Source organism: Malaclemys terrapin, chromosome 1 (genome assembly GCF_027887155.1).
Source record: "Malaclemys terrapin pileata isolate rMalTer1 chromosome 1, rMalTer1.hap1, whole genome shotgun sequence".
Taxonomy (NCBI): Eukaryota; Metazoa; Chordata; order Testudines; family Emydidae; genus Malaclemys; species Malaclemys terrapin.
In genome coordinates, this window is record NC_071505.1 from 109,170,166 (window position 1) to 109,196,537 (window position 26,372).

General features: G+C 46.6%; 1 protein-coding gene across 5 annotated transcripts in view; it reads right to left on the bottom strand.

Annotated features, from left to right (window-relative positions):
- Positions 1 to 26,372, bottom strand: part of SLC6A13 (solute carrier family 6 member 13) — a 66,903-nt gene that overhangs the window by 12,790 nt on the left and 27,741 nt on the right. For 4 of the 5 annotated variants that reach the window (XM_054034947.1, XM_054034938.1, XM_054034964.1 and 1 more), the window contains 2 exons: positions 24,574 to 24,708; positions 7,033 to 7,136 (listed from right to left, as the gene is read on the bottom strand). In XM_054034947.1, coding sequence (XP_053890922.1) covers positions 7,033 to 7,136; positions 24,574 to 24,708 — 239 coding nt within the window. The remainder of the gene's footprint in view (positions 1 to 7,032; positions 7,137 to 24,573; positions 24,709 to 26,372) is intronic. The other variant, XM_054034954.1, reaches the window with a different exon arrangement.

The following is a 26,372-nucleotide window of genomic DNA, read 5'->3' on the forward strand; positions in this document are numbered from 1 at the left end:
GACTTCCAGTGACTAAACGAAGTATCCCAGTTCGACACGTACCCCATACCTCGCATAGATGAGCTAGTGGACCGTCTGGGTAATGCCCGGTACTTGACTACTCTAGACTTGACAAAGGGGTACTGGCAGATTCCCCTTGCAGAAGACGCAAAGGAAAAGACTGCATTCTCTACACCAGAGGGTCTTTTTCAATATACTGTCCTCCCTTTTGGACTACATGGGGCCCCAGCTACCTTCCAGCGCCTCATGGACAAGCTATTATGCCCGCATAACAGTTATGCTGCTGCCTACTTGGACGATGTGGTCATTCATACCCCAGACCGGGAAACCCACCTGGAGAAGGTGGAGGCAGTCCTCAATACCTTCAGGCGAGCTGGCCTTATAGCAAACCCTGCCAAGTGTAGGGTTTATAGAGGCCAAATATCTTGGCTACATTGTGGGAAAAGGTTTGTAAAACTCCAAGTGAACAAGTTAGAGGCCATCCAAAATTGGCCCCAACCAAGTCGCAAGAAACAAGTCCGGGCGTTCCTAGGTGTGGTGGGGTATTAACGACGATTTATCCCCCACTTTGCCACAAGGGCAAGCCCCCTGACAGATCTAGTTGAAGCCCATGGACCTGATCTGGTAAGATGGTCTGACGCAGCAGAGGAAGCATTCACAGACCTACGGACTGCCCTCTGCAATAACCCCATACTGATAGCCCCTGATTTCACCAAGGAGTTTATCCTGCAGACGGATGCATCAGAAGTAGGGTTGGGGGCCGTTCTATCACAGATGGTCGGGGAGGAGAAACACCCAATTCTATACCTCAGTCAGAAACTCCTTCCAAGGGAACAAAAATATGCAGTGGTGGAGAGAGAATGCCTCGCTGTAAAATGGGCCATGGAAACATTGCGCTACTACCTGCTCGGGCGCAGATTTGTCCTCGTGACTGACCATGCCCCTCTTCAATGGATGCAGCGGAACAAGGAGAACACAAGGGTGACCGGATGGTTCTTATCCCTCCAACCTTCCCAGTTCCATGTGCAACACAGAGCAGGGAGCCGTCATGTCAACGCCGATTGCTTGTCACGTGTGCACTGTCTGGCATCCCAAGCTGCCCAACCCCTTGGCGTTGAGCAGGGGGGAGGGATATGTGACAGACCCAGACCAGTGGGGTACAGGAGTCTGGTAGAGGGCAAATATACTGGTCACTGAATGAGTAGTTTTCTGTTCCCTGAGTGACCAGAGAAGGGGCTGCACTAGAGTAATCAGGAACCTGATAGAACCAGTTAAGGCAGGCAGGCTAATTAGGACACCTGGAGCCAATTAAGAAGAAGCTTCTAGAATCAATTAAGGCAGGCTAATCAGGGCACCTGGGTTTTAAAAAGGAGCTCACTTCAGTTTGTGGTGGGAGTGTGAGGAGCTGGGAGCAAGAGGCACAAGGAGCGGAGAGTGAGAGGGTGTGCTGCTGGAGGACTGAGGAGCACAAGCGTTATCAGACACCAGGAGGAAGGTCCTGTGGTGAGAATAAGGAAGGTGTTTGGAGGAGGCCATGGGGAAGTAACCCAGGGAGTTGTAGCTGTCATGCAGCTGTTACAGGAGGCACTATAGACAGCTGCAGTCCACAGGGCTCTGGGCTGGAACCCGGAGTAGAGGGCGGGCCCGGGTTCCTCCCAAACCTCCCATTGACCTGAACTGTGGGTTCTCCCAGAGGGGAAAGTCTCTGGGCTGTTCCCCAACCCACATGGTGAATCTCTGAGGCAAGAAAATCTGCCAATAAGCACAGGACCCACCAAGATAGAGGAGGAACTTTGTCACAACGAAAGCATAACTCAGGATAAATGGGTGTTGACTGGCCTGTGTGCTGGGGGGAGTGAGGGGGCACGCATGGGAAGATGCCAGGATGACAACACCAGGTGACTATGATGGTGATGAAGACGATGGCTGACACTCCAGGCTCTGCAAGCAGGAGATGTCATGCCAGTCAAAGGGCTAAACACTTTGCACTCTCTATCTGCTATTGTATTTCATTGTTTGTGGGATTGGTTTATCTGCTGAGTGGATTTGTTAATAAAGGGACTTGTGATAAATTGCAATTGTTTCTCGTGTGCTTCTAGGGTCTCGGATTCTAATGGGACTGATAATAGCCCTCTGGAGATGCTGTAGCCCTTTGGAGACTGAACCTATATTGACCACTATGCTCTAAACAGATTAAAAAATAATATTAAAGAATCCATCCATCAATAAGGCTATAAAGCTAATGTTGCATTTGCTTTTCAGACCCCCTGCACAATGAGTAGTTCTCTTCATTGATCCACCCACAATAACACCCAGCTGTTTTTCCAGAAAAGTTACCATTAATTTAGGACACACAAGGTGATAGCAGTGCAAATTATTCATTTCTACATAAATTACTTTGCATATGTCAACATTGAACAACATCTGCCATTGCATTGGCCAATCACCTAGCTTGGTTAGGTCCATCTGATATTCCTCACCATCTTCTCTAGTTTTGACTGACCTAAATCATCTTGTTGCTGTCTCACTGTCCACCCCATTTTCCAAATCGTTAGTGACTATAGGGAACAACACTGGTCCTGGTAATCTATGGGGCACCCTGATGTTATTTTTTTGCCACATTGAAAACACTGGTCTCCAATTTTTGAGTAGTCGTCTGCTTCAGAGATAAAATGTGCTATTTATTATGTATTTTGATGTGCTGAATTCAAATATGACAATTAAAACAACTGGCTACTGTTTCTAAGATATTTAAGTTTTTACATTTTATGTCTATGTATATTGTGTAGATAGAGTTTTAATCATAAATTATAAACCTAGGTCTTTTCATGTGTTTATGGTTGCTTTACATGATAATATTTCACCTGTCCTGTTTATGTAACACTTTAAAAATCAGCAAAAGGGTTATATAAATAAAATTTATTATAAAACAAAAGGCAAAAAACTATTCTGTACATAGTTTAGTCCTATTCAGTGTCTACTCGGCGCTTCTTGGCTTGTCTCTTGTATTCATTAAATGGAGGATCTCTTGTCACTGTCCAGCAATAGTCTGCAAGCATTGATGGGCTCCATTTGCCCTGATAGCGTTTCTCCATTGTTGCAATGTCCTGGTGAAATCGCTCGCCGTGCTCGTCGCTCACTGCTCCGCAGTTTGGTGGAAAAAAATCTAGATGAGAGTGCAAAAAATGTATCTTTAGTGACATGTTGCAACCAAGGCTTTTGTATGCCTTGAGGAGGTTTTCCACCAACAACCTGTAGTTGTCTGCCTTGTTGTTTCCGAGAAAATTTATTGCCACTAACTGGAAGGCTTTCCATGCCGTCTTTTCCTTGCCACGCAGTGCATGGTCAAATGCATCATCTCGAAGAAGTTCACGAATCTGAGAACCAACAAAGACACCTTCCTTTATCTTAGCTTCACTTAACCTTGGACATTTTCCATGGAGGTACTTGAAAGCTGCTTCTGATTTGTCAATGGCCTTGACAAAGTTCTTCATCAGACCCAGCTTGATGCGTAAGGGTGGTAACAAAATCTTCCTTGATTCAACAAGTGGTGGATGCTGAACACTTTTCCTCCTAGGCTCCAATGACTGTCGGAGTGGCCAATCTTTCTTGATGTAGTGGGAATCTCTTGCACGACTATCCCAGTCGCAGAGAAAACAGCAGTACTTTGTGTATCCAGACTGCAGACCAAGCAAGAGAGCAACAACCTTCAAATTGCCACAAAGCTGCCACTGATGTTGGTCATAGTTTATGCACCTCAAAAGTTGTTTCATGTTGTCATAGGTTTCCTTCATATGGACTGCATAACTAACTGGAATTGATGGCAAAACATTGTCATTATGCAGTAAAACAGCTTTAAGACTCGTCTTCGATGAATCAATGAACAGTCTCCACTCATCTGGATCGTGAACGATGTTGAGGGCTGCCATCAGACCATCGATGTTGTTGCAGGCTACAAGATCACCTTCCATGAAGAAGAATGGGACAAGATCCTTTTGACGGTCACGGAACATGGAAACCCTAACATCACCTGCCAGGAGATTCCACTGTTGTAGTCTGGAGCCCAACAGCTCTGCCTTACTCTTGGGTAGTTCCAAATCCCTGACAAGGTCATTCAGTTCACCTTGTGTTATGAGGTGTGGTTCAGAGGAGGAGGATGGGAGAAAATGTGGGTCCTGTGACATTGATGATTCAGGACCAGAAGTTTCATCCTCTTCCTCGTCTGACTCAAGTGAGAATGATTCTGGTGCATCGGGAACCGGCAGTCCTCCGTGGGATACTGGGCGTATAGCTGATGGAATGTTTGGATAATGCACAGTCCACTTTTTCTTCTTTGACACACCTTTCCCAACTGGAGGCACCATGCAGAAGTAACAATTGCTGATATGATCTCTTGGCTCTCACCAAATCATTGGCACTGCAAAAGGCATAGATTTCCTTTTCCCGTTCAACCACTGGCGAAGATTTGTTGCACAAGTGTTGCAGCATATGTGTGAGGCCCACCTCTTGTCCTGATCTCCAATTTTGCAGCCAAAATAAAGGTGTTAGGCTTTCTTAACCATAGCGGTTATACTGCGCTTTTGTGAGGCAAAAGTCACTTCACCACAAACATAGCAGAAGTTATCTGCACTGTTCACACAAGTACGAGGCTCACTTTGGCTAAACAGAAATGTGTCCCTTTGCAAAATCAAACACTGACAAATAAGAGAGCACGACACTATGATTTCTAGAGCTGATATAGGGCAATTTGTTCAGCAGAGTGATGTAAGCTTCATTATGATTGCATCATCCATGACTTCTAGGAATAACATGATGCAATTCATAGCATGTATGACGCAATACCAGCTTCAGATTGCATCATTCATTGTTTTGCCTAAAAAGCAAGTACTGTCCAAACCCAGTCATAGATTTATTCATAGATCCAGTCAAAGATGTATTTTAGTCATTTCTGGTTTAAACTGAGATCCCTTCCCTTTATAACTCACTTATCCTGCGCCATTCCCAAGTCAAGGGTCGTATATACTGACCCAAGAGCATATCTTGAAAACTAGAGCCAATCAACAATTTTAAGCATCATTTTTGTTCTCAGTGACCCAAAATTAGTAAAGTTTGACTACATTTATTTCAGAAGCATTTTGGCTGTAGAGCAGTGAAATTGACTGTTTGTTCCTACATAAGCTCCAGGCTTGCAGAATGTAGGACAGACCCATGAGAAATAGAACTACCTAGGGAAGAGGATGGTATGAAGGACTGGCACCAAAATAAAGAGCTATTCATCTAGCACAGCTCAGCAGTAAAGGAATGTTGTTACTATTTGATGGCTAGATGGTTAAATGGCTTGTATGGAACACCACTATCACTTTCTACTTCAAAGGCACCTTCCATCTGAGGCTATCAAAGTTCTTTACAACCTTGCTGTGAGGTAGGTAATTGTCATTATCTCCATTTTGCAGGTAGGGAAATGGACACACAGATAGATTGCCTGTGTTTCCAAGGTCACACAGTAGGTCAGCAGCAGAGCCAGGAAAATAACCCAGATCTTCCTGTGTCATGCCTCAAACACAAATCCTTTGTTCCTTCCTCTGCCATCCTTCTTCCCCTCAAATGAGATGGGGGGCCTCTCAGTCCAGTTCTCACTGGACAGGTGTCCACGCCACCACAACTGCAATGAACCTAATCTTAAGGGGAGAAGAGACTGCGGCACCGGAGTGTAAGCTCCTCAGGACACAGCACAGCCCATGTCATTAGCTTTTAGAGAATCACCATGCAAACCTACAGGGGCCACAGTAACTACAAACAAATTCTAATATATTTAAAGACAAGGAATCCCAGTTTAAAAAGTAGTTTAACTGACAGAGTAGGAGGGACTTGTCTGGATATAAACGCAACGCCCCAGTTCTTCCCACTTCGTACAATTCATCTGGATACCGTGCTGACAGATAAACGTCGCATCAAGATAAAAGGTGTTCTGATTGGTGAGTGGGCAGCTTTCTGGGGCTGCATGAGCCTTTCACCACTGGAGACACGGTTCCAAATGCTGGAAGCATCTAATGTGATAATGACTTGGCTCTCACATTCTTTCCCACCTGCACACTTCACAAGACTACCAGACAACTTGGTACAATTTAATAAGATTGACAGTTTCTGTTCAAGGATAGCCCAGCACTAACTAGAACAGCAGGGGGAAGGCTGCATGTTAGGAGTCAGATGCATTGGCAAGACTGAATGTGGTTTCCAGGACTGGAATGCCCGTGGTTGCTGTAGGACAAGAGTGAGGTTTAGTGAGAGTTGTGTGAGGGACCAGGACTGCAATAGCAAGGAGAATTGCACGGTGAGGATTGACTGGAATGGCAGAGCTTCAGGGGGAAAGACTCAATCATTTGTGTGTTTTCTAAATCATAGAATCATAGACTATTAGGGTTAGAAGAGTTCTAGGGAGGTCATCTAGTCCAACCCCCTGCTCAAAGCAGGACCAAAACCAACTAAATCATCCCAGCCAGGGCTTTGTCAAGCCGAGCCTTAAAAACCTCTAAGGATGGAGATTCCACCACCTCCCTAGGTAACCCATTCCAGTGCTTCACCACCCTCCTAGTGAAAAATCCACTCAAGCCTTTGTAAAGGGGAGAATGCTTCTGCTCAATGGCACCATAAGCAGAATTCCGCCTCAGAGCTTTTAAAGGGTTACAATGTGAGCAAGTGGCAAGCTCAGGGGTGGGGGAAAGGAGGACCTCTTGCCTGTGAAACTACTGAAACTGGGAAACTACTGAAATTCCTCCTGAGGACAGATCATGGAGGATTCGGTTTCAGAAACATGGCAGGAGAAATTGGTTTTCAAGTAAAGCAGCAACTGGCAAGAGCGCTCTTCTGCCTCAAGAGGAAAGAGGGCATGAGGCACTTCCTCAAACTTAACCTGGTCAGCTGTCTCCTTTGGCAGAGCCGTCTGCTATCTGCAAGGGCTCAATGGCATTCAGGGAGAAACATGGATACAGTGGGGATGGGGGTCCCTGAACAATAGAATCTCATCCCGATTACCTGTAACAGTTGTTGTGGTACTTGTTGTAGCTACCCAAGGCTGTCAGGCACCCCAGGCAAATGGCGTAAGAGAAGAAGATCTGCGTGCCTGCGTCCATCCACACCTGCAAGGAAGAGAGAAACACAGCTGAGGAGGCGAAAAGGTCAACATGGCAGGCAGCTACACAGATTCCAGAAAGTGAGGAGAGAGAGCTGGGTTTCAGAGGCCAAAAGGCTGACCTAACCAGCATGAACGGTGACAGTGAGAAAAATTAAACATGGGGTATGCAGATAAGCATGCTCTAGGACAGAATGTCTAGATACAGCTGGGTTCTAGAGCTGCCGTGTACAGGGTCTCCTAAATTCTAGAGGATGGTCAAAGCACTGGTGTTGAGTCACATGTGTGGGAATTCCAAGGACTTTGTAAGGATTCTGATTTTTCCCTTAGAGCAACCTACAAGACTTTGTGGCTATAAGAGCTCTCCAAACAGCGACAGGAGATCAGATGCCACAGAGGAGACTCCAACTACTGGAGCTAAAGGAAGCTCTCCATTTGCTGTTGGCAGTTTAGAAGCTATGACAGTGTGGCAGTTCTGATTCCAACCACTAGAGGGCAATGCTAAACAAACAGACTGGCAATGTATTATAGTATTACTTGGCTCTGAGGCTTAATATTAAGATTCAAACCCTTAAAAACAAATTCATGAAAAAACTTACTTGAAACTGTTACAATAAAGAGTTACTAAAAGAGGAAACAGGAGAGAGATTTTAGTCCCTGTCAGAGATAATGAAGTCCATTTGAACTACATTGCAATCACTGTCAAGGACATGTCTGAGTGTTCTAAGGAAGTCACATCATATGTCTGTCAATGCCACCTTTAATCTAAAAGCCTAGCTCTATGCAATCACCGATACCATTCACATTCATTCAAAAGGCTTCATTATAGCTTGATGTAGAGACAAGCTAAAGGAGAAGTTAATGAGGAAGGAAATAATAATGATCATTAATGATAACACCGCCCATTTCATACCACCTTTCGCCTTTAGCACTCAGGGAGGCAGTGACAAACAGGGTAGGAAAAAGAAGGAAGTCTTAGCTAACAACACTGCACGAGAGTTCACTGGGTTATTTACAAAAAGAGAGGCAATAAGGACTAGTTCAATAGGAAGAATGTAATTAGCCAAATTACAATGTAGCCAAGACACGAAGGTCAACACCCCTCCTATCTCTTGCAAGAAGTGCTATAAACTACAAGCAATCAGGGCTTTGGTTTTAGGGCCTGATCCAAAGCCTATTAAAATCACTGGAAAGATTCCCATTGACTTCAATGGGCTTTGAATTAGACCCTTCTCTCTCAGGCAACAAGAAAGATGGTCCCCTCCTGCATCTTCTGGGGGCACAGCTGAACCATCTCTCACAACACTTTGACTTTTGGGCAAGCCCACCCTATATGCCCCAAATCACCTCTCTCTGTAGGTGCTCCCACAAAAAGGATAACTTTGTTCTCTCTCTTTTGTACAAGTTCTCCGATGAACAGCAAGCAAGCCCAATGTAGAATATCAGGGTAGGTATTCAGATCGAAGGTGTGGTTGAATTGTTTCTTTCCCAGAACTCTTCTGGTTCATCTGTTTGTATTTCTTTCTCCCAGGCTATTGTGTGTGTCAGTGTTGATTTGAGTCAATTGTCATTGGTGGTTTGGTTTTGTCTTTTTTTATTCTTATTCCAATGTCAATGTGCATTGTAACAGGATGCTGCGATCCCTTTCCCTGTTGTTTTCTAGAGGAAAATCTGTTCTAGCTCAGTAGGCAGCTGTATTAAATGTTTTTCCCACAATCACCATAAAGTAGCAAAATCTGTAAGGATGGTAGAAAAGGCAGAGCTCTTATGTTAAACCTTCTTTTGATTTCTTCCATAGACTGTTTCCCTTCTGTAAGGGATCCAGCCAAAATTCTCAATCCATCCTCCATCAAATTCAGTGGAAAGACTCCCAGTGATTTCATTGGGTGTTACGTTAGAGGTCTATGATCTGTGAGGCCAGAGGGAACAGAGAATGAAGTTTGCCTGGAGATAGCAGGCATGCAGAGGGTTAAAAATGAATCACTCTTGCTATTGTGTAGGCTATTGTCTTTTGGCAATTTAAGGTGAACAGATCCCAGTTTAATCAGGTCAAGGCTTGTCTACATGGGGAAAATCAAGAAAGTTCATCCAAATTCAGAATTAAAGTGCCCTTAATTCGATTTAGTTTGTGAATTAAGATAAATTGAATTAATGGGTTTTAATGCGGTGTAACTAATTTACTTTAAATTCACAACTTCAGTTCATTTGGATTAATTTTCCTGAGTGCCTCCACGTAGGCAAGCCTATTGCATTTTATTTTGGATGGCCAGTGTTAGAGCTTTGGTTACCATCAGAGCACAGTTTGAACCCCACCAACTCACCATATTGGTTGTATTTTTTTAAAATCCAGCCAGCCAACAAAACTGTTGATTGCATACTAGAGATCAGAGGGCCACCTACATATTGCACTATCCATTCACCTGTGCCCAGGGCCGGCTCCAGGCACCAGCCGAGCAAGCTGGTGCTTGGGGCAGCAGCTTGTAGGAGGCGGCATTCTGCCCAATCCTAGGGCGGCACGGCCACTTTTGTTGTTGTTGTTCCACTCCGGCCGCCCTGTCGGGGGCAGCGGCGTGGAGGACGGGAGCGCCCTGCAGCAAGCCCGGCAGGGCAGCCCGCGTCCTTCCCTCCCAGCCGACCGGAGTGGTGCGGAGCCCTCCTGGCAGGAGGGGCCGCATGGCAGCCCCCCGCTGAAGCCCTGGCCACCCCACTTCTCTCTCTCCCCACTCCCTCCCCCTCCTCCCACTAGCCAGGGCACATCTGCAGGGCAGGGAGTCCCCCTGCACCCTGGCTCCGGCTACGCCGCAGGTTTGTGGTTTTTTTTGTTTGTTTTTTTTTTTTGCTTGGGGCAGCCAGAAAGCCAGAGCCAGCCCTGCCTGTGCCCACCCAAGACAGAGCCTCACAAAGCTGGAGCAATCACTGAGCACTTGAGCAAGGGGCTTCATTTCACCTACAAAGTGCAAAGGGTGGAGAGAGCAGCTCTGCCACTTCGGGCAAGTGCTTAGAGAAAGAAGTACTTGCCCTAGCAAGAGTTAATGCTTTAACCAAAACACTTTGTGTTGAAACTAATGCAAACAAAACTTAAGCTTGGCCTATGAGCAGGGGATACATCTATTCCCCCAAGGCCCTAACCCAGTGGTCCTCAACCTGCGGCCCAATCAGCACAGAGCTATGGCCCATTTGACATCCTCAGGGCCATACGGTAGTCCACCAAACAAATAAGTGTTAATATTACTCTATCCTATAATCATCTATAAACATATGGATCTACTGTAAATCAACCTAATCAGAGTGAGCACCAACTCAGATTATAGCTATCTTTATTCTCATTGTAAAATTATAAATGTGTTTCTTGAGCCAGGGGACATTCCATTTGTGGTTTGAAAACAGGTCTTCTCGGCCTCACTGAAGCTTCCTCATGTTGCTCAAGCAGGCTGCTTAGGGTGTGTATGGTTCTGTGATGAGGTCCCCTCTGACTTCCCTCTATTTGTGGTAGTCCCAAGTTCTCCAGATCTCTTGCACAGGTAAAACCACCTCTAGTTCATCATGAAAGGTGCCTCTCTACACCTGATCCAGAGCTATCCTGGGAACAATATTTCTTGTTGGATTACACAGATCAGGAGTTACTTTAAAAACAAAACAAAACAAAAAAAAACCTCTCTCCTGCAACTGCTGAGTTCTCTCCCCCACAAGGTCTTGGGAGAAATACATTTTTTCAAACAAAAAATTCCTTCTGCATGTCTGACAAAAATTCCTTGTCATTTATTAATTTTATGATAGTTGGTCATGACCTTTCACCAGATAACAAAAATTAATTTTAATCCGATTTTTTTTTAAATTTAAATTGGATTTTTTTATTTAAATTATAAGAAATTGTTCTTTGTAAAAATAAACCTGTTTAAAATGAAATCTGAATTTAGTATAAAAGATGGTAAGGCCTAAACATATTACAATCTCTTAAAATATTTAAATACAAAATAAATATACTGAATCCATGAACCGCTATCAGAAACTTTGCGCTAAAAATGCTTTTCTATATAAAAAAAGAATCAGGGGGAAAAATCTAACTTTTGAGATCAAGCTTTATAAATACAGCACAATAGGTTGTGTACCATATTAAAGGCTTGATCATGTGGGGGACCCAGAGGTTACTGGATTCAAGAGATTGGTAAAGCCATCACAGGCGTTGGGACCCTGCCTGTGACTCCAGGAGACACCATCCTCTATCTCAGGGTCTATAACTGAAAGCCATATGTGGAGTCGGAAAGGAATTTTCCCCCAAGTCAGATCGGCAGGGACCTTGGGGTGTTTTTTGCCTCCCTCTGCAACATGGGGGGGGGGGGGTCACTTGCCAGGATTATCTGGGTACATCTCATTAAATCATTTCCCTGCCATTGCAGGGGCCTCAGGCACTGGTGCACCTTGGTCCTTCCTATTCTCTGCCCGAGGTACATCATAGTCTAGGCTCTTTTGGGGCTGTAAAGCTTTGGTCTAATTTCAGTTGTTCAGATGCTGAGTGGTGTTGGTGGCCTGTGATATACAGGAGGTCAGACTAGATGATCCAATGGTCCTTCTGGCCTTAAACTCCATGGCTATGTTTACACATATGGTAATGCGTAGAGTACATGCACTGCACACACACCTACATGAGTACAAACAGCAGAGTAGACAGGGAGGCACTGCTTAGATAAGCAGAGTAAAGACATGCCAGAACCTCAGGGTATGTACCCTACATGGATCTCCACACAACCGAGCAGTGCCTCCATCTACACTGCTATTTTTAGCCTGCTGCTGGAGCCTTTCCCTGCATCCACACTGCAGAATGACAGGGCTCGGACTCAAGTCACAGTGGGACTCAGGCTCTGACCCACCAGGTCCTAGGACATGGGTCCTGAGTGCTTGCTGACCCAAGTCAGACTGATTTGTGTGTGGACAGAAGGGGGGCTTGGGCTCAAACCTGAGTCAGAGCCTCTGGTTAGTGTGCACATACCCGTAAGGGCCAAGATTCTGGGGCTAGCCAGCCCTGTGTAATTAGCCCTGCTTTGCCACATCTCTGCTGAGTGTGGGACTTAAAAAGAGAGGAAGCCCAACAGTTAGGGGCTGGCTGCCGAGGGGAACAGTTGAGCTGGGTTGTGGCTGGAGCGCAGAGACACAGGAGTGGAACTAACTGCTCTAACGTGCCCCTGGAACAAGGGGCCAGGCTCCAGGGCCAGTGATCCACACAACAAATAAGGAGCTGAAGAGGAGCCCAAGAGAGAGGAGAGGCTCAAGCCCTGAGAGGGTTGAAAGATGTTTTGATAGGGTTTAATTTTGTTTGTTATAGTGAGAGGCCCAGAGAGAAGCCCTGGGACCTGCTACTCTGCTAAAGAAGAGTGTGATTCTTTGGAAAGACTTTGCTGCTGGTAAAGGGACTTTGGTGATACCAGCTTGGGGTCTGACCAGCTACAGCTGGACTTGGATACCCCACAAAGAGATTGAACTTCTAAGTGACGGCTGGAGGACTAGGCCACAGAAGACCTAGTCAGAGGCGAAAAATAGGAGGCAGTGGTGACCGAGGGGAAAGCCCAGTAACCCTGCACCCAGTCATTCTGGGGAGGGGCCCAAGAACACAATCCAAAACCACTTTCACTGGTTGCCTGAGCTGCCAACATTTCTTTTGAATTAGTGAACTTGCTTTATTGACATAGCTGGAAATATGGGGCATTCAAAGAAGTTCTCCTGGGGGCAATAGGTCATCTTAATCAGTCGTGATAGCAGGATGTAAAGCTTTTAATGAAGGGGCAAGCTGGGAGCATCCTAACTCCCAAGTTGCCACCTTGAAAATGTCTGCAGAGATCTTCGGCACCTGCCCAGCTCATGGATTCCAGAGTAGGAACAGTGCCTGCACCCCTCTGCCTAGTCTCCCTAAATGTCTTATGCAAGAGCGACCTCCAACTCTCCCAAGGCTACAATGCAGGGTTTAGACCACCAAAATGAGAGATGTGGTGATACACTAACCATCATTACCCCTCCCATACAACTATCGTTTCTCTCTGTCCCCTGGCCTACCCCCCTCAGCTTGCTCTGCAGAATTGCTTTGCTCATCTGTTCTACTGAACTCTCCTCCCATAAATTTCCTCTCGCCTCTTCTCCCTTGATGCTCTTTCTGTTGCAGAGAGCTACTAACATCCAGAGCAGGGCCGTCTCCAAGCACCAGCCCACCAAGCTTGTGCTTTGGGCGGCACCTGGAGGGGGGCAGCGCAGTGCTCCGGCTCCGGCCGCCGGGGAGAGCGGAGACCCGGCTGGGCTCTCCAGCCTCCCCTGGCACTCTGGCCACCGAGGAGAGCTGAGCCCCGGCTGGCACTCGGCCCACCCCCCCCCCCGGTGCTCTGGCCGCTGGGGAGAGCGGAGCCACGGCAGACTCGCCGCCCTCCCTCCGGCACTCTGGCCACCGGGGAGAGCGGAGCCGTGGCGGGCTCGCCGTCCTCCCTCCGGTACTCTGGCCACCGGGGAGAGCGGAGCCCCAGCTGGCTCGCCGCCCTCCCTCCGGCACTCTGGCCACCAGGGAGAGTGGAGCCCCGGCCGGCTCGCCGCCCTCCCCCTGGCGCTCTGGCCGCCGGGGAGAGCAAAGCGACGGCGGACTCGCCGCCCTCCCTCCGGCACTCTGGCCTTTAGCAAAGGGTGGTGTGCAACGCAACACCCAGGAGTAGAACTGAGGGGGAAATCACACAATTCCTCCCCTGCTGCCCTCTCACTCCAAGGTGAGGGAGGAAGGCACAGAATAAGTTACTGCAGCTTCTCAAAGGGTCCTCCCCTTTACTTTTCCCATCATGCCTGGCCAGGTTAAGGGTATGTCTACACAGGAACTAGACACCCACAGCTGGCCCATGCCTGCTTACTTGGGCTCACGGGGATCAGGCTGTGGGGCTGTTTCACTTCTGTGTAGACATACCCTTAACCTGGCCTGGAACCTGGGGTCTAGGACCCTGTGAGATGGGAGGGTACCAGAGCCAGGGCTGGCCTTACTATAAGGCGAACTGAGGCGGCCGCCTCAGGTGCCAAATTGGGGGGGGGGCCACCACTAGGACCCAGAGTGTAAAAAATGGTGTCTGCTGCTGGAGCATATGTATTCTCTCTGCTTTAGAGGCACAGAGATGGTGGAGTGCTGTGCTGGAGGAAGGAGGGCACAAGAGACACAAGAGCAGGAGCTGCAGGGAGAGAGGAGGAGGAGGAGCCTCTTGTGTACCTCTCTAGCACCCCCAGGAGCCTGGACTGATTAACACCAGCTTCTCAGGGAGCTTCCTGTTTCCTGCTGCTTCCCTGAACCCACTTGAGGAGAACAGGCAGTCAACTGAAGTAGTAGGAGCCAGTTAGGCCCTTAAGACGCTGATATCTTCCCTCACTCAGGCCCTGCTACCAGCCTGCTTATTTGTCCCCTTCAATTGAGTGTTGAGAGCCACTATAGCTGGCACAGAACAGCAGTCATGAGTGAAAGAAGAAAACGCCCCTCTGGGGCAGCATTCAGAAAAAGAAAGAAAGCAAAGGAAGCTTTTCTATCTAAGAAGGGAGGAGCTCTCCTGAGATACATAGACACAAATGTTCACGGTGAGCCTTCCGGTCCCAGTGAGTATGTGAGCGGTGAGGAGATGCCTGATCTTCCAGTTAGTCAGAGTGCAGGTGACTCCATCTCAAATGGATGTAACCATACACATTCCTGAAGAAAAGTGTAGATCAGAGAAGAGTGTGGTGGAGGTTCAAGAAACAGCTGCTGCTGAGTTTAGTTCCTTAAGTCTAGATGATCCAGGACTATGGACTCACTTGAGCAGTAGCCTGAGGGACTTCCTTGTACTGCATGGGCCACAGCAAGTGAAAAACTTCATGTTCCCCAAAGACAATGAAAATAGAAGTTTCCATCCAACACATTACTGGCGTGAAATCCCCAATGGTGACAAAGTGGAGAGGCCATGGCTTATGTATTCAAAAACCCAGAATGCTGCATACTGTTTTTGTTGCAAACTCTTCCAGTCTAATGTTTCAGCCACATTGGGTTCTACAGGAACAAAGGACTGGAAAAATCTGGCTAGAAATCTGGCATGCCATGAGAAGGCAACAAACCACCAGAGAGCATTCCATAGGTTGAAAGAGCTTGAGATGAGACTAAGGTTAAAAGGCCACCATAGATGATCAGCATCAAGAGAAGATTGCATCAGAGTCTTTTTACTGGCAAAATGTTCTGAAAAGGCTCATTGCCATTGTGAGAATGCTTGCTACCCAAAACCTAGCACTGCGTGGCACTTCACATCAGGTGTATGTGCCAAACAATGGAAACTTCCTTAAAATTGTTGAGCTGATGGCTGAGTTTGATGCTGTACTCCAGGAGCATCTAAGAAGAGTCACCATCCAAGAAATGTACACACACCACTACATTGGAAAAACAATTCAAAATGAGATCATACAGTTACTGGCAACAAAAGTCAAACAGAAGATTGTGGCAGATCTGAAGTCAGCAAGATATTACTCTGTTATTCTGAACTGCACACCTGCCATCAGCCATATGGAACAAATGACTTTAAAGGTGCATTTTGTAACAACAACAACAAAACCTAGTGAAAATGTCCCTGCAATGGAGACTGTCAAAGAGCATTTTCTAGAATTTATTGACATTGATGATACTACAGGAGCTGGTATGACAAATGTGCTTCTTAAAAAGCTGGAAGATACGGGAATTGTGATAGCTGACATGAGAGGTCAGGGCTACAGTAATGGTGCCAACATGAGAGGAAAGAACAGAGGAATGCAGACATGGATCCAAGAGTTAAACCCTCGAGCTTTTTTTGTCCCATGCAGTTCTCATTCATTGAGCTTGGTGGTCAGTGATGCAGCATCAGCTTCTAATAAGGCTGCTGAATTTTTTAATGTAATTCAAAGCATCTACGTATTTTTCTCTGCATCAACTCATTGATGGCAAATTTTGAAGCAACATCTGGGAACATCCTCTCTGACACTGAAACCACTGAGTGCCACATGATGGGAAAGTCGAGTGGAGGCAATAAAGCCTATCAAACACCAAATTGGGAAGATAGATGATGCCATAGTTGCCATTATGGAGGATAATGCTATGACAGGAATTGTTTGTGGGAGAACAGTGGCAGAGGGAAATGGAATCACCAGAAACATACATAACTTCAAATTTCTGTGTGGCTTAGTGTTGTGGCATGACATACTGTTTGAAATAAATGTTCTAAGCAAGAGACTCCAAGGTGTTGACCTTGATATATCTGGAGCAATAGAACAACTGGACAAAGCAAAGTCATACCTACAGTCTTACCGGTCAGATGAGGGATTTCAAAATGTTCTGAAGTGTGCACAGAAGTTGGCAGAGGAACTTCACACTGAAGCTATTTTCCCACCCATTCAAGAATACAAAAGTCACCAAAGACGACAACATTTTGATTACGGGGCACGGGATAATCCCATAAGAGACCCCAAACAACAGTTCAAAGTTGAATTCTTTAACCAGGTGCTAGATTGTGCAATACAGTCAGTTGAAGAACGTTTCATGGAGCTCAAGTAACACAGCAGTATATTTGGGATGTTGTATGATATTCTAAAACTCCTCACTATACCTGAAGAAGACCTACACCAGCAATGCAGGGCACTAGAGACAGTGTTGACACATGATGACATGCGCGATATTGATGCGAGTGATTTAGGTGATGGACTGAAAGCCCTTTCAAGATACATTTCAGCAGGATCAACTCCAAAGGCTGTTCTGGAATATATGTGCACAAATAAGATGACCACCCTCTTTCCAAATGCCTTTGTTGCTCTGCGCATACTTCTAACACTTTCTGTAACAGTTGCCAGTGGAGAAGGCAGCTTCTCCAAGCTAAAGTTAATAAAAATGCGTCTACACTCCACAATGACACAGGAGAGGCTGGCTGGCCTTGGAACCATCTCAATAGAGCATGAGCTGGTCCAGACTGTGGACCTTCAGCAGGAAGCAGTTCCAATCTTTGCAACCAAGAAGGCACGGAAAGCACCACTTTGATTATTCAAACGGATAAAAATGTCAGTGTTTACTATGCAGACAAGAAAAGTTACATTTGCTGTTCAGGCATTTGAAAGTTAAGTATTACTTAAAATTTTTGAACAAGGCATTTTAAGTTGTTAGTTCTCCTTTATTGGGGTAGGTAGCAGAGCAGTACCATGAGAGGAGTAGAACAGGAAGAAGGCAGAATTGAGACCTTTCAAAGTTTTGGCCCAAGCGAGGAGGCATGGGGGCATCATTTCAGCTCCCCGCCTAAGGTGCCAAATTGTTGTGGGCCGGCCCTGCCCAGAGCTGGCATGGGCCAGCTGAGGGTTTTCCTTTGCCACTCAGACATACCCTTAACCTGGCCAGACAGTGGCAGAGGGCATAGCCAGAGCACCATACTCCCTGCCCCTCCTTCTCTGAAAACCAAGTCGTAGGTGTCTTAAATTATACCCCAAAACTTAAGGCAAATCAAAGATGGGACCAGAGCTTGGAAGCTCCTGCCTCCCAGTCCCATGCTCCATCCTCCGCTCTAGCCTGTGCTGCCTCTCAGAAAGGCCTAACACGGTCACTCACCTTCTGTACGATATTGGACCAAGAAGTCAGTCCAATAATAGATATTACCTCACCCACCTTGTCTCTCTAATATCGTCGGACCAACACAGGTATAAAAGCACTGCATTCTGTAAGATACACATTTCACAGTGTATGCAGAGCAATAAGGGCTCTTTGCCTCTGTGAACTTTCCAACCACTGGGCTGAGCAAAAGAGGGGCCGTTTTCCTTTACCTACCCTTTAAACCCCACAAGAAAGCAAATATGCTTTTGTTTGAAACTGCAAAGCACAACTGCTTGTAGACAGGAGGAGGGAATCCACTCCCTGCCCCTTGTTTACACAGCCCAGGAGGCAGAGTTCTAGAGCCTGTTTTTGCTCAGCCCCCTCCCGCTGTTTGATGAATTAAAAACGACTAATTGTTCCTTGGATGTCAGCACCGGGGACAAACTCAGCATGGGGGTGCAGCCACAGGCTGAGTGATCTGGCCAGCAGAACTAATTCCCAGTTCCACAAACTGGAGGGGTTCAAGAGAGACGGTGGGGAGGGGGCAGCAAGATAAACACAGCTGTACATCATTCCACTAGGACAGCGCACGGAGGTCCAAAAACAAGAAGAGATGGGGAGCTGTGGAACTGGCCCTTGGAAGAGGAAACCCAGCCCAGAGCCATCGAGACTGCAGGGCGCAAAAGCCAGGGAAGAGGAGCAAGTAGCATCGCTTTGCAACGTTACCCTACCGGCGCACCCCTGTCAGGTGACAGGGAAGAACCTGGGGATGCAAAGCAAGAGAGCAAGCAGAGGCTCAGTGCAATCCGGTAGCAATGCGCATACCGCTCCAGTGCAGCCACAAGCCAGGCTCATTTCACTGGATCCAGATAGATATATGCCGTCCCGCATGCCCCTACCAATGCGCCTGGGAGCAGAGTTCAGGAGGCCACGCAGACACATGCCTGGAGATACTATTAGACATAGGCATCCACAGAAGAGAGCAGAACATCATGTAAACAAACATCATCTACACACACACACACACACACACACACACACACACACACACAAGCACTCCGCCCTCCATGGGTGAGGCAGGAGGCAAAAAACAAACACACCCGCCAATATTCTCTCTCTTTCTCAGAAATGGAAAGGGGGCAGGGGAGGCGACAACCAAACAAGAATGTACAGAGTCAGTTAAAGGCTTGCTGGGAAAAATAAATAAGGGGAACAAATAATATTTAGCTGGATCCAACCACGCTCCCCCCTGGCTGTGAAGCATCGAGGCTCCCCAAGCAGTGACAGCAGCAGCAGAGTGGTGGTGAGAGGCCCAGCTGGGGCTTCTCTTAAATCCAGATTGAAGCAAGGGGATTCAAATCCCTCCCTCACCATGGGTACAAAAGCCCCATGCTTCCCTCCTCCCTCAGCCATGTAGGTCAGACAGCAAATTCCTGCATAGCCCTTTGTCCCTAGCAGTGATGTCAGAACAAGGCATGTTCTGAAACAAACCCTGCAGATTCCCACTCCCTCCTGATTGGCCACCCTCTCTGACCTCCCTCCATCCACCAGATGATGCTTCCCCAGGGCACCCTAACCCCTCTCCCCCAGGCCACCTTTGCCGTAACCTCCTCTGGAATCTCTCCCCTGATCTGTGCACTGCAGCTGGCAGAGAGGGGTGTGGGCAGGCTGCAAGGAAAGAGGCCGACCTCACTGTTTGGAGAGAGGATGGTGCATCATGGGACCTAGGGTAAGAGAGCAGCTTAAGCTAAGATTTTTGTACTAAAGATCAATGCTATTTCTAACAACCCAGAAACAGGCAAAAGTTAACAGAAGGAAACCGAAACAGGCAGCGTTATTAAATAATATAAACGAGAGAGGGGGAACATACGCATAGACAAGTTCTTTTTTTTTTAAAAAAAAAAAAAAAAGGAGAGAAACAGGCAGCTGTCTGACAAAATAAAATAGACTAGGCAGAGGTTATTAAAAAAGAATTGAAATAGACAGAGGTTTAAAAAAGACAAATGCTTCAGAGCCAGAAGTTGGGCATATAGGGCCCAAACCTGCCACGGGTGGAGCTCTCTGGATCAGGGAAAGCACTGACACATATTTAACCTGATGCCCAAGCAGTAGCTCTGAAGTCAGTGGAACGCCTCATGGAGCTAAGAGCTTCCTGGGTCAGGGCCGGAGTGCTCGGCCCCTTCCGGGCTTGAGCTCATTGTTAGCCTCTATAACCATGGGAGCTTATTACTGTTATGTTCACCTGCCTTCCTGTTTCTTACACTTTCTTGTTGAGTCTTGTCTCAAGTTAAGCCCCTGTCCTGCTTGGATCCTTGGGGACAAACATTTTAACCATGTCGTATCTCATCAACTTCATTGGGACTCTGGGCAGCTGTAAGTGTTCCCCTATGTGGGTCTCACTGCAGAATCAAGGGCACAGACTGCAAGCTCTTCCTACACAATGTCCTCCTACGTGTCTGTACAATGCCTAGCAGAGAGGGGCCCCAACCACCAACGGAGGCTTTTCAGCACTACTGAACATAATTAATTAGTTCTTATATAAGCAGAATGAGTTCCTGCTAGCCAGAGGGACAGAGAGAATAGGGAGGGCTTTTGGAAAGGTCAGTAGGAAACCAACACTAGACCACAGGTTCTCAAACTGCAGTCTCTGGAACCCTTGCTGTTGGTCCAGAGAGCTAACTGCTCCTCCTTCCTATTTTCACCTGCTAAATCATTTACAGGTAGAGAATCGATTCATGGGCATTGAGGCTAGAAGGGTCAACTATCATAATCTAGACCGGGGGTTCTCAACCTTTTTCATTGAGGCCCCCCTAACATGCTACAAAAACTCCACGGTCCACCTGTGCCACAACAACTGATTTTCTGCATATAAAAGCCAGGACCAGCATTAGGGGGTAGCAATCAGGGCAATTTCCCACGGTCCCCCACCATAGGGGACCCCACAAAGCTTAGTTGCTCAGGCTTTGGCGTCAGCCCCGGATGGTGGGGCTTGGCCCCCCGGCTTCAGTCCCATACAGCGGGGCTTCGTCTTTCTGCCCAGGGTCCCAGCAAGTCTAATGCTGCCCCTGCTTGGCAGACCCCCTGAAACCAGCTCACAGTGGGCCCATGGCCCCTGGTTGAGAACCACTGATCTAGACTGTCCTCCTGCTTAACATAGTCTGAATTTTCTAGTTTCAGCTCAAAGCACTGGATTTCGTTATACCTTTGGCTAATAGATTACATCAGGAATTTCCCAGTATTAATTTCCCACGGAGTTACGTGGGAAATTATGTGATCAGTATGTGTCCTTGAGGCACTCTTTCTATTGAAATGGGCCACCTGCTGTGAAAGAATGAGACCTTCAGGGTTAGAGAGAACATAGGATCAGTAATAAATGAGGAGGAGGGGTTAGATTAATACTGCCCCAAAAATGGCTGGGATACTCAACTCCTTTTTTAAAAAAGAAAATTGTCATTAGAGCTAGTCAAATCATTCCAAATGAATCGTTTGTTTGGTGAATTTTACCTCGTTCTGTTTGCATATTGTCCAGGGGCAGATCAAGATTTTCTCAGAATTCTTTATTACTCAAAATTCTTTGTGGAATTATTTCAGTGACTAGTTCTTGGTCGCTGGCTTGCCCACAAGGAGTCCGTTATATTTGGTGTTTTAAATGTAAGCATTTTACAGAGGGAGAACTGAGGTACAGAAAGGTTTCAGGGACTTTCATAGATCCCTAACATGTAAGATCAGGAGGACCATCAGATGATTTAGTCTGGCCTCCTATATAATATAGGCTGGAGAATTTCAAAACCTTGCCCAAGATTACCCAGTAGAGTCAGTCACAGACCCAAGGTCTTCTAAATATCAATCCGATGCCCTGGCCACTGTACCTTGCCTCAACTGTACATCCTCCTTGGTATCACCAAAATAATTCCCCTTCCTCCTCAGCAATGACACCTTTCAAATATTTGTAAGTGGTTATCATCTTCCCCTCTTCTGATGTATCGTTTGCCCATCAGTGATGCGTCTAGTTGCGAGAATCAGATTGGAACGGATGTGTTTTATTTTCTATAATGATTTGCCACCAACAGGCTGCAGGTCAAAAATAGTTACAGCTTGCAGGAGTGCCCTCTAGAGCCAATTAGAGCCTGCTCGACCTGACTGGGCATCAGAATGGCTAGCAGGAGTCACACTGTCCTTGCAAAATGGAGGCTTTACTATGACACACACAGCAGAGATTGGGGTGCTGACCATTCCTTATAGATTCATAGATTCTAGGACTGGAAGGGACCTCGAGAGGTCATTGACTCCAGTCCCCTGCCCTCATGGCAGGACCAAATACTGTCTAGACCATCCCTGATAGACATTTATCTAACCTACTCTTAAATATCTCCAGAGATGGAGATTCCACAACCTCCCTAGGCAGTTTATTCCAGTGTTTAACCACCCTGACAGTTAGGAACTTTTTCCTAATGTCCAACCTAAACCTCCCTTGCTGCAGTTTAAGCCATTGCTTCTTGTTCTATCCTTGGAGGCTAAGATGAACAAGTTTTCTCACTCCTCCTCATGACACCCTTTTAGATACCTGAAAACTGCTATCATGTCCCCTCTCAGTCTTCTCTTTTCCAAACTAAACAAGCCCAATTCTTTCAGCCTTCCTTCATAGGTCATGTTCTCAAGACCTTTAATCATTCTTGTTGCTCTTCTCTGGACCCTGTCCAATTTCTCCACATCTTTCTTGAAATGCGGTGCCCAGAACTGGGCACAATACTCCAGTTGAGGCCTAACCAGCGCAGAGTAGAGCGCTCATGTGAAAGTCTTATAGAAGTTAATTGAAACTTACAGCCTTGCTGTTAAATCCTACAGGATGATTAAAACCACTATAGAAAGGTGATCATTTTCTGTTGAATTCTATAGGACATTTTTCATATAGGAGAAGCATCAGGCATGAAATGAGGAGCTTCCCAAATCCGACATATGGATGGAAACAACCTCTCCACCTGCTGAATTTCATCCCTAGTAAGTTCTACAGGACTTTCCCATACATGGGTTTCCATAGTACTTTCCAGCAGGGAACATCAAAGTGCTTTATTAATATTAACAGTGCAATTAATAAATGTATGTAAATGAGTTGGGAGTCACTGACTTTCACTGGCAGTTGTGCTTCTAGTACACACCAGAAAGGGTTGGCCAGTATAGCTATAGTGTAGATGCAGCTTATTCCAGCCAAAAAAACAGCATTTCCTGGTATAGCTTATACCAGTTCCCTAAGCAAAAGAACTTTTCTGCCAGGGTAACTGGGCCTACACTCTGGCTTTTGCCAGGGTAAAAGCGTCAAAAAAAGTCACCCCCTAGCTGACATTACTATGCTGGCACAAGTTTCAAGTGTGGACCTGGCCTAAGTCACTTGGGGGAGGGAGTTCAAAAGAGCCTAAGTCTTGTAACATCCTTACCACAAGGGAGGTCACTGTCACCTCCATTTAACTGATGCATAAACAGAGAGCGAAAGGCCTCCATTTTCACACATGGGTGCCTGACATTAGGCTTCTAAATCATTGTTTAGGCCCATAGTTAAAAGTGGCCTGATGTTCAGAGGTGCAGAGCTCTGGCTGTCACTGATTTGTGCAGGATTTAAGTGTGTCCGCTGACTCAGAAAATCAGGCCAGCTTTTACTTAACTCTGTGATTCCACATTTATGCACCCAGATTTGAAAACGTTGGCCTAAATGACCTGCTCAAGGTCATAGAGAATCAATGGCAGAACCAAGCACAGAACCCAGGAGGTCCTGACTTTGACTCCCCAACTGGAAGCACTAGAGAATGCCGCCTCACATCCAAAGAAACCCATTCTCCATGCATAGAGTGGTGCATCAGGGGCTTGCTACAGCATGGCCTCCCTCAGTCATCCCCCTCCCCGCATACTGTGCATTCACGCATCTGTACTCAAAATAAAAAATGCTTGGCCTGGAGCGGAAAGAGTTAAAGGGGTTACGAAGGGTTTCGCTGACCTATTTTCCAGGCAGGCACCCTTTAATCTCCTTTGGAGACACCTTCGCACAAAGGCTGGTACAGCAGCTCAGCTGGAGCCAGGATTTAACGTGGAGGAACTTGTCCTGAAGAGATTAAAAACGGCAGTCGGGCACTGAACCTTCAGTCAAACTGGCAGGAATTTCTAATCAAGGGAAAGGGGAGAGAGGAAAACAAGGGAGATGGGGAGCAAGGTGTTTAGTGGATTGACACTACAGCAGCATTCAGAAGTACCTTCCTCCCATACTCTAAGATGGGGTAGGAAGGGCTGATGGCCTCCGCTTTGCCTCCAATTATATTAAATATCACCGCATTGCATCAAAAAATAAAGGTTCCTAAATCTTTGTGGCTCTGGGGCCTCCATTCCCCCTCGATCTGGCTCAGGAGAGGAGAGGAGTTTTACAATGAGTGTCTCCAGAAGACAGAGTTGATTGACTGGTGTCACCAAGCAGCTAAGAAGTTTAGTGGCCCCATCAGTAGTGTCTGAAGCCTACATCATTTACCAATAGCATCAGCCAAGAAACATCATGGAGAGAAAGGGCTTTGGGATTTTAGGAACTCTGCTGGTGAAAACTGAACAGTGAAGCTAGCTTAGTTGGGGGACCTTGATGGCGTCAGCTGAATGCTTGTGAATGTCAACGTGCATTATGTTCACAGGGTGGAAGAGGAAAAGGAGACAGAAGAGTGAATGAAAAGGAAAAGGCAAAGAGTAAGAGATGGAGTGGGGAGAGAGAAGGAGAAAGAACAGGGGGAAAATTAAAAGGGGGAATGGGGGCAAAGAAGAGAATTGGATGGAAGAGAAAGAGAGAGAATTACAAACACATGCACACACCCAAGCAGAGCTCAGCCAATCAGTCCTCCTTCCATCTTACCTGAGGGTCCATGAGACGAGTGAGGTCTGGGTAAAGGTAGAACAGGATGCCCTGCATCGCCCCCGGCAGAGAGATTCCCCTGATCAGCAGAACTACCAGCATGAGGTACGGGAACGTGGCAGTGAAATACACCACCTGGCAGGAGAACACAACAAAGCAAATGTGAGAGGGCAGCCTGGGGAAATGGCCAGAAACCTACGACACCAATGAAATCTTGCCACAAAAGGGAGCAAGTGCAGTGCAAGAGCAAGTTAGAAAGGCCAGGATGAGACCGGATCAGCAAGATGGAGGCAGGGAAGAGGCAGGATTACTATGTTTCAGGTAGTCTTTAAAGCAGAGTAGAAAGCAATTCACTTTTACTGAGTGGTTAGAAAAGTCACAATGTGGCCATTATATCTACAACTAGATAATCCCTCTTTAGGCTTGGCCCTGGTCTCCCCCGGGGGGGGGGAGGGGGGGAGAGAAATCGATCCAAGTTACGCAACTTCAGCTACGTGAATAATGTAGCAGAAGTTGACGTCCTTAGACCGACTTACCGTGGTGTCTTCACCACGCTGGATGGATCACTGCCCGCCGATCTTGGTAGTGATCTAAGCACCAGGCTTGGTCTTAGCTGGCGTAAGTCAGGGTAGCTCCATTGAATTCAATGTAGTTCCATCGATCTATACCAGCTGAGAATCTGGGCCCTTATTTCCATCTGCTCATTCTGACAGGAAAGCGAAGGAAGGAGTCATACCAAGCAAGTCTCTTGGTATGGAGTAGGCCAAGAGAGCATAATCTAAAACTAACAAGATGGATGCAAATAACAGCAGCTTGTCCTGGTACATCTCCCTTCATGATGAGACAGTCCTTGGGATATCATCAAGGAATCGTCAGTAGTAATAAGAATTAGTCTTATTGTTTGAGGTGAATGTAACCTAGCAGCAAACTTTTTATTGAAGTAATACAGACATGCACTGTGTGCCTGGGTGTTGTAAGACAGAAACCCATTTAAACTGTGATGTCACATCAAAAACCTTGCGAGTCTAAACTTTCCCTCAGCTCTGCCGGTCAGACAGACCTGGTAACAAATGGGTTCATAGGTAGGGGCACTTGTGCCATTCCAAAGGGTGCTATTGTTCCTGCCAGTACTTACAGTAGTTCACAAGTTGTGATTACAGATGGAGAAACAGTATGTGGAAATGATGGGTATGTCTATATCAGCTTCTGGACTGCTGAGTTCCATACTGATGTTAGAGCCAGGATACAGTCAACAAGTTCAGAGAATGTGATGGTTTTCTGGTATCTGAAGCAAACAATGGTTGTCTTAACATTCACATGCATTCAGGGTGTAGGGTGACCAGATGTCCCGATTTTATAGGGACAGTCCCAATTTCTGGGTCTTTTTCTTATATAGGCTCCTATTACCCCACATCCCCCGTCCCGATTTTTCACGTTTGCTGTCTGGTCACCCTATCAGGGTGTGAACCTGATACGGTTTTTCAATATTTGCCAGTTTCAGAGCAAGGGGTTTCCAGTGGCCACCATCCTGTCTCCCTTGTACTGCAGCATCAGCACTGAGCACTGGGACTAGCAGCTGGCACTTGGCTGAGACTCACTGCTTCATGTTTCAGCTGTTCCTACATAAAGAGCAATGCTGAACACAGACATCCCATCAACATCAGGACCGAGTGACTTAGAGCTGTTGCAAGGAGTGTTCTAATACTCAGGTAGTCCAAAATAGGGGTCTTTATGCATCATGTGTTCTACTACTTAGCCTACTTGCCTTATGAATAAGATGGACTTAGATATGTTTGAAA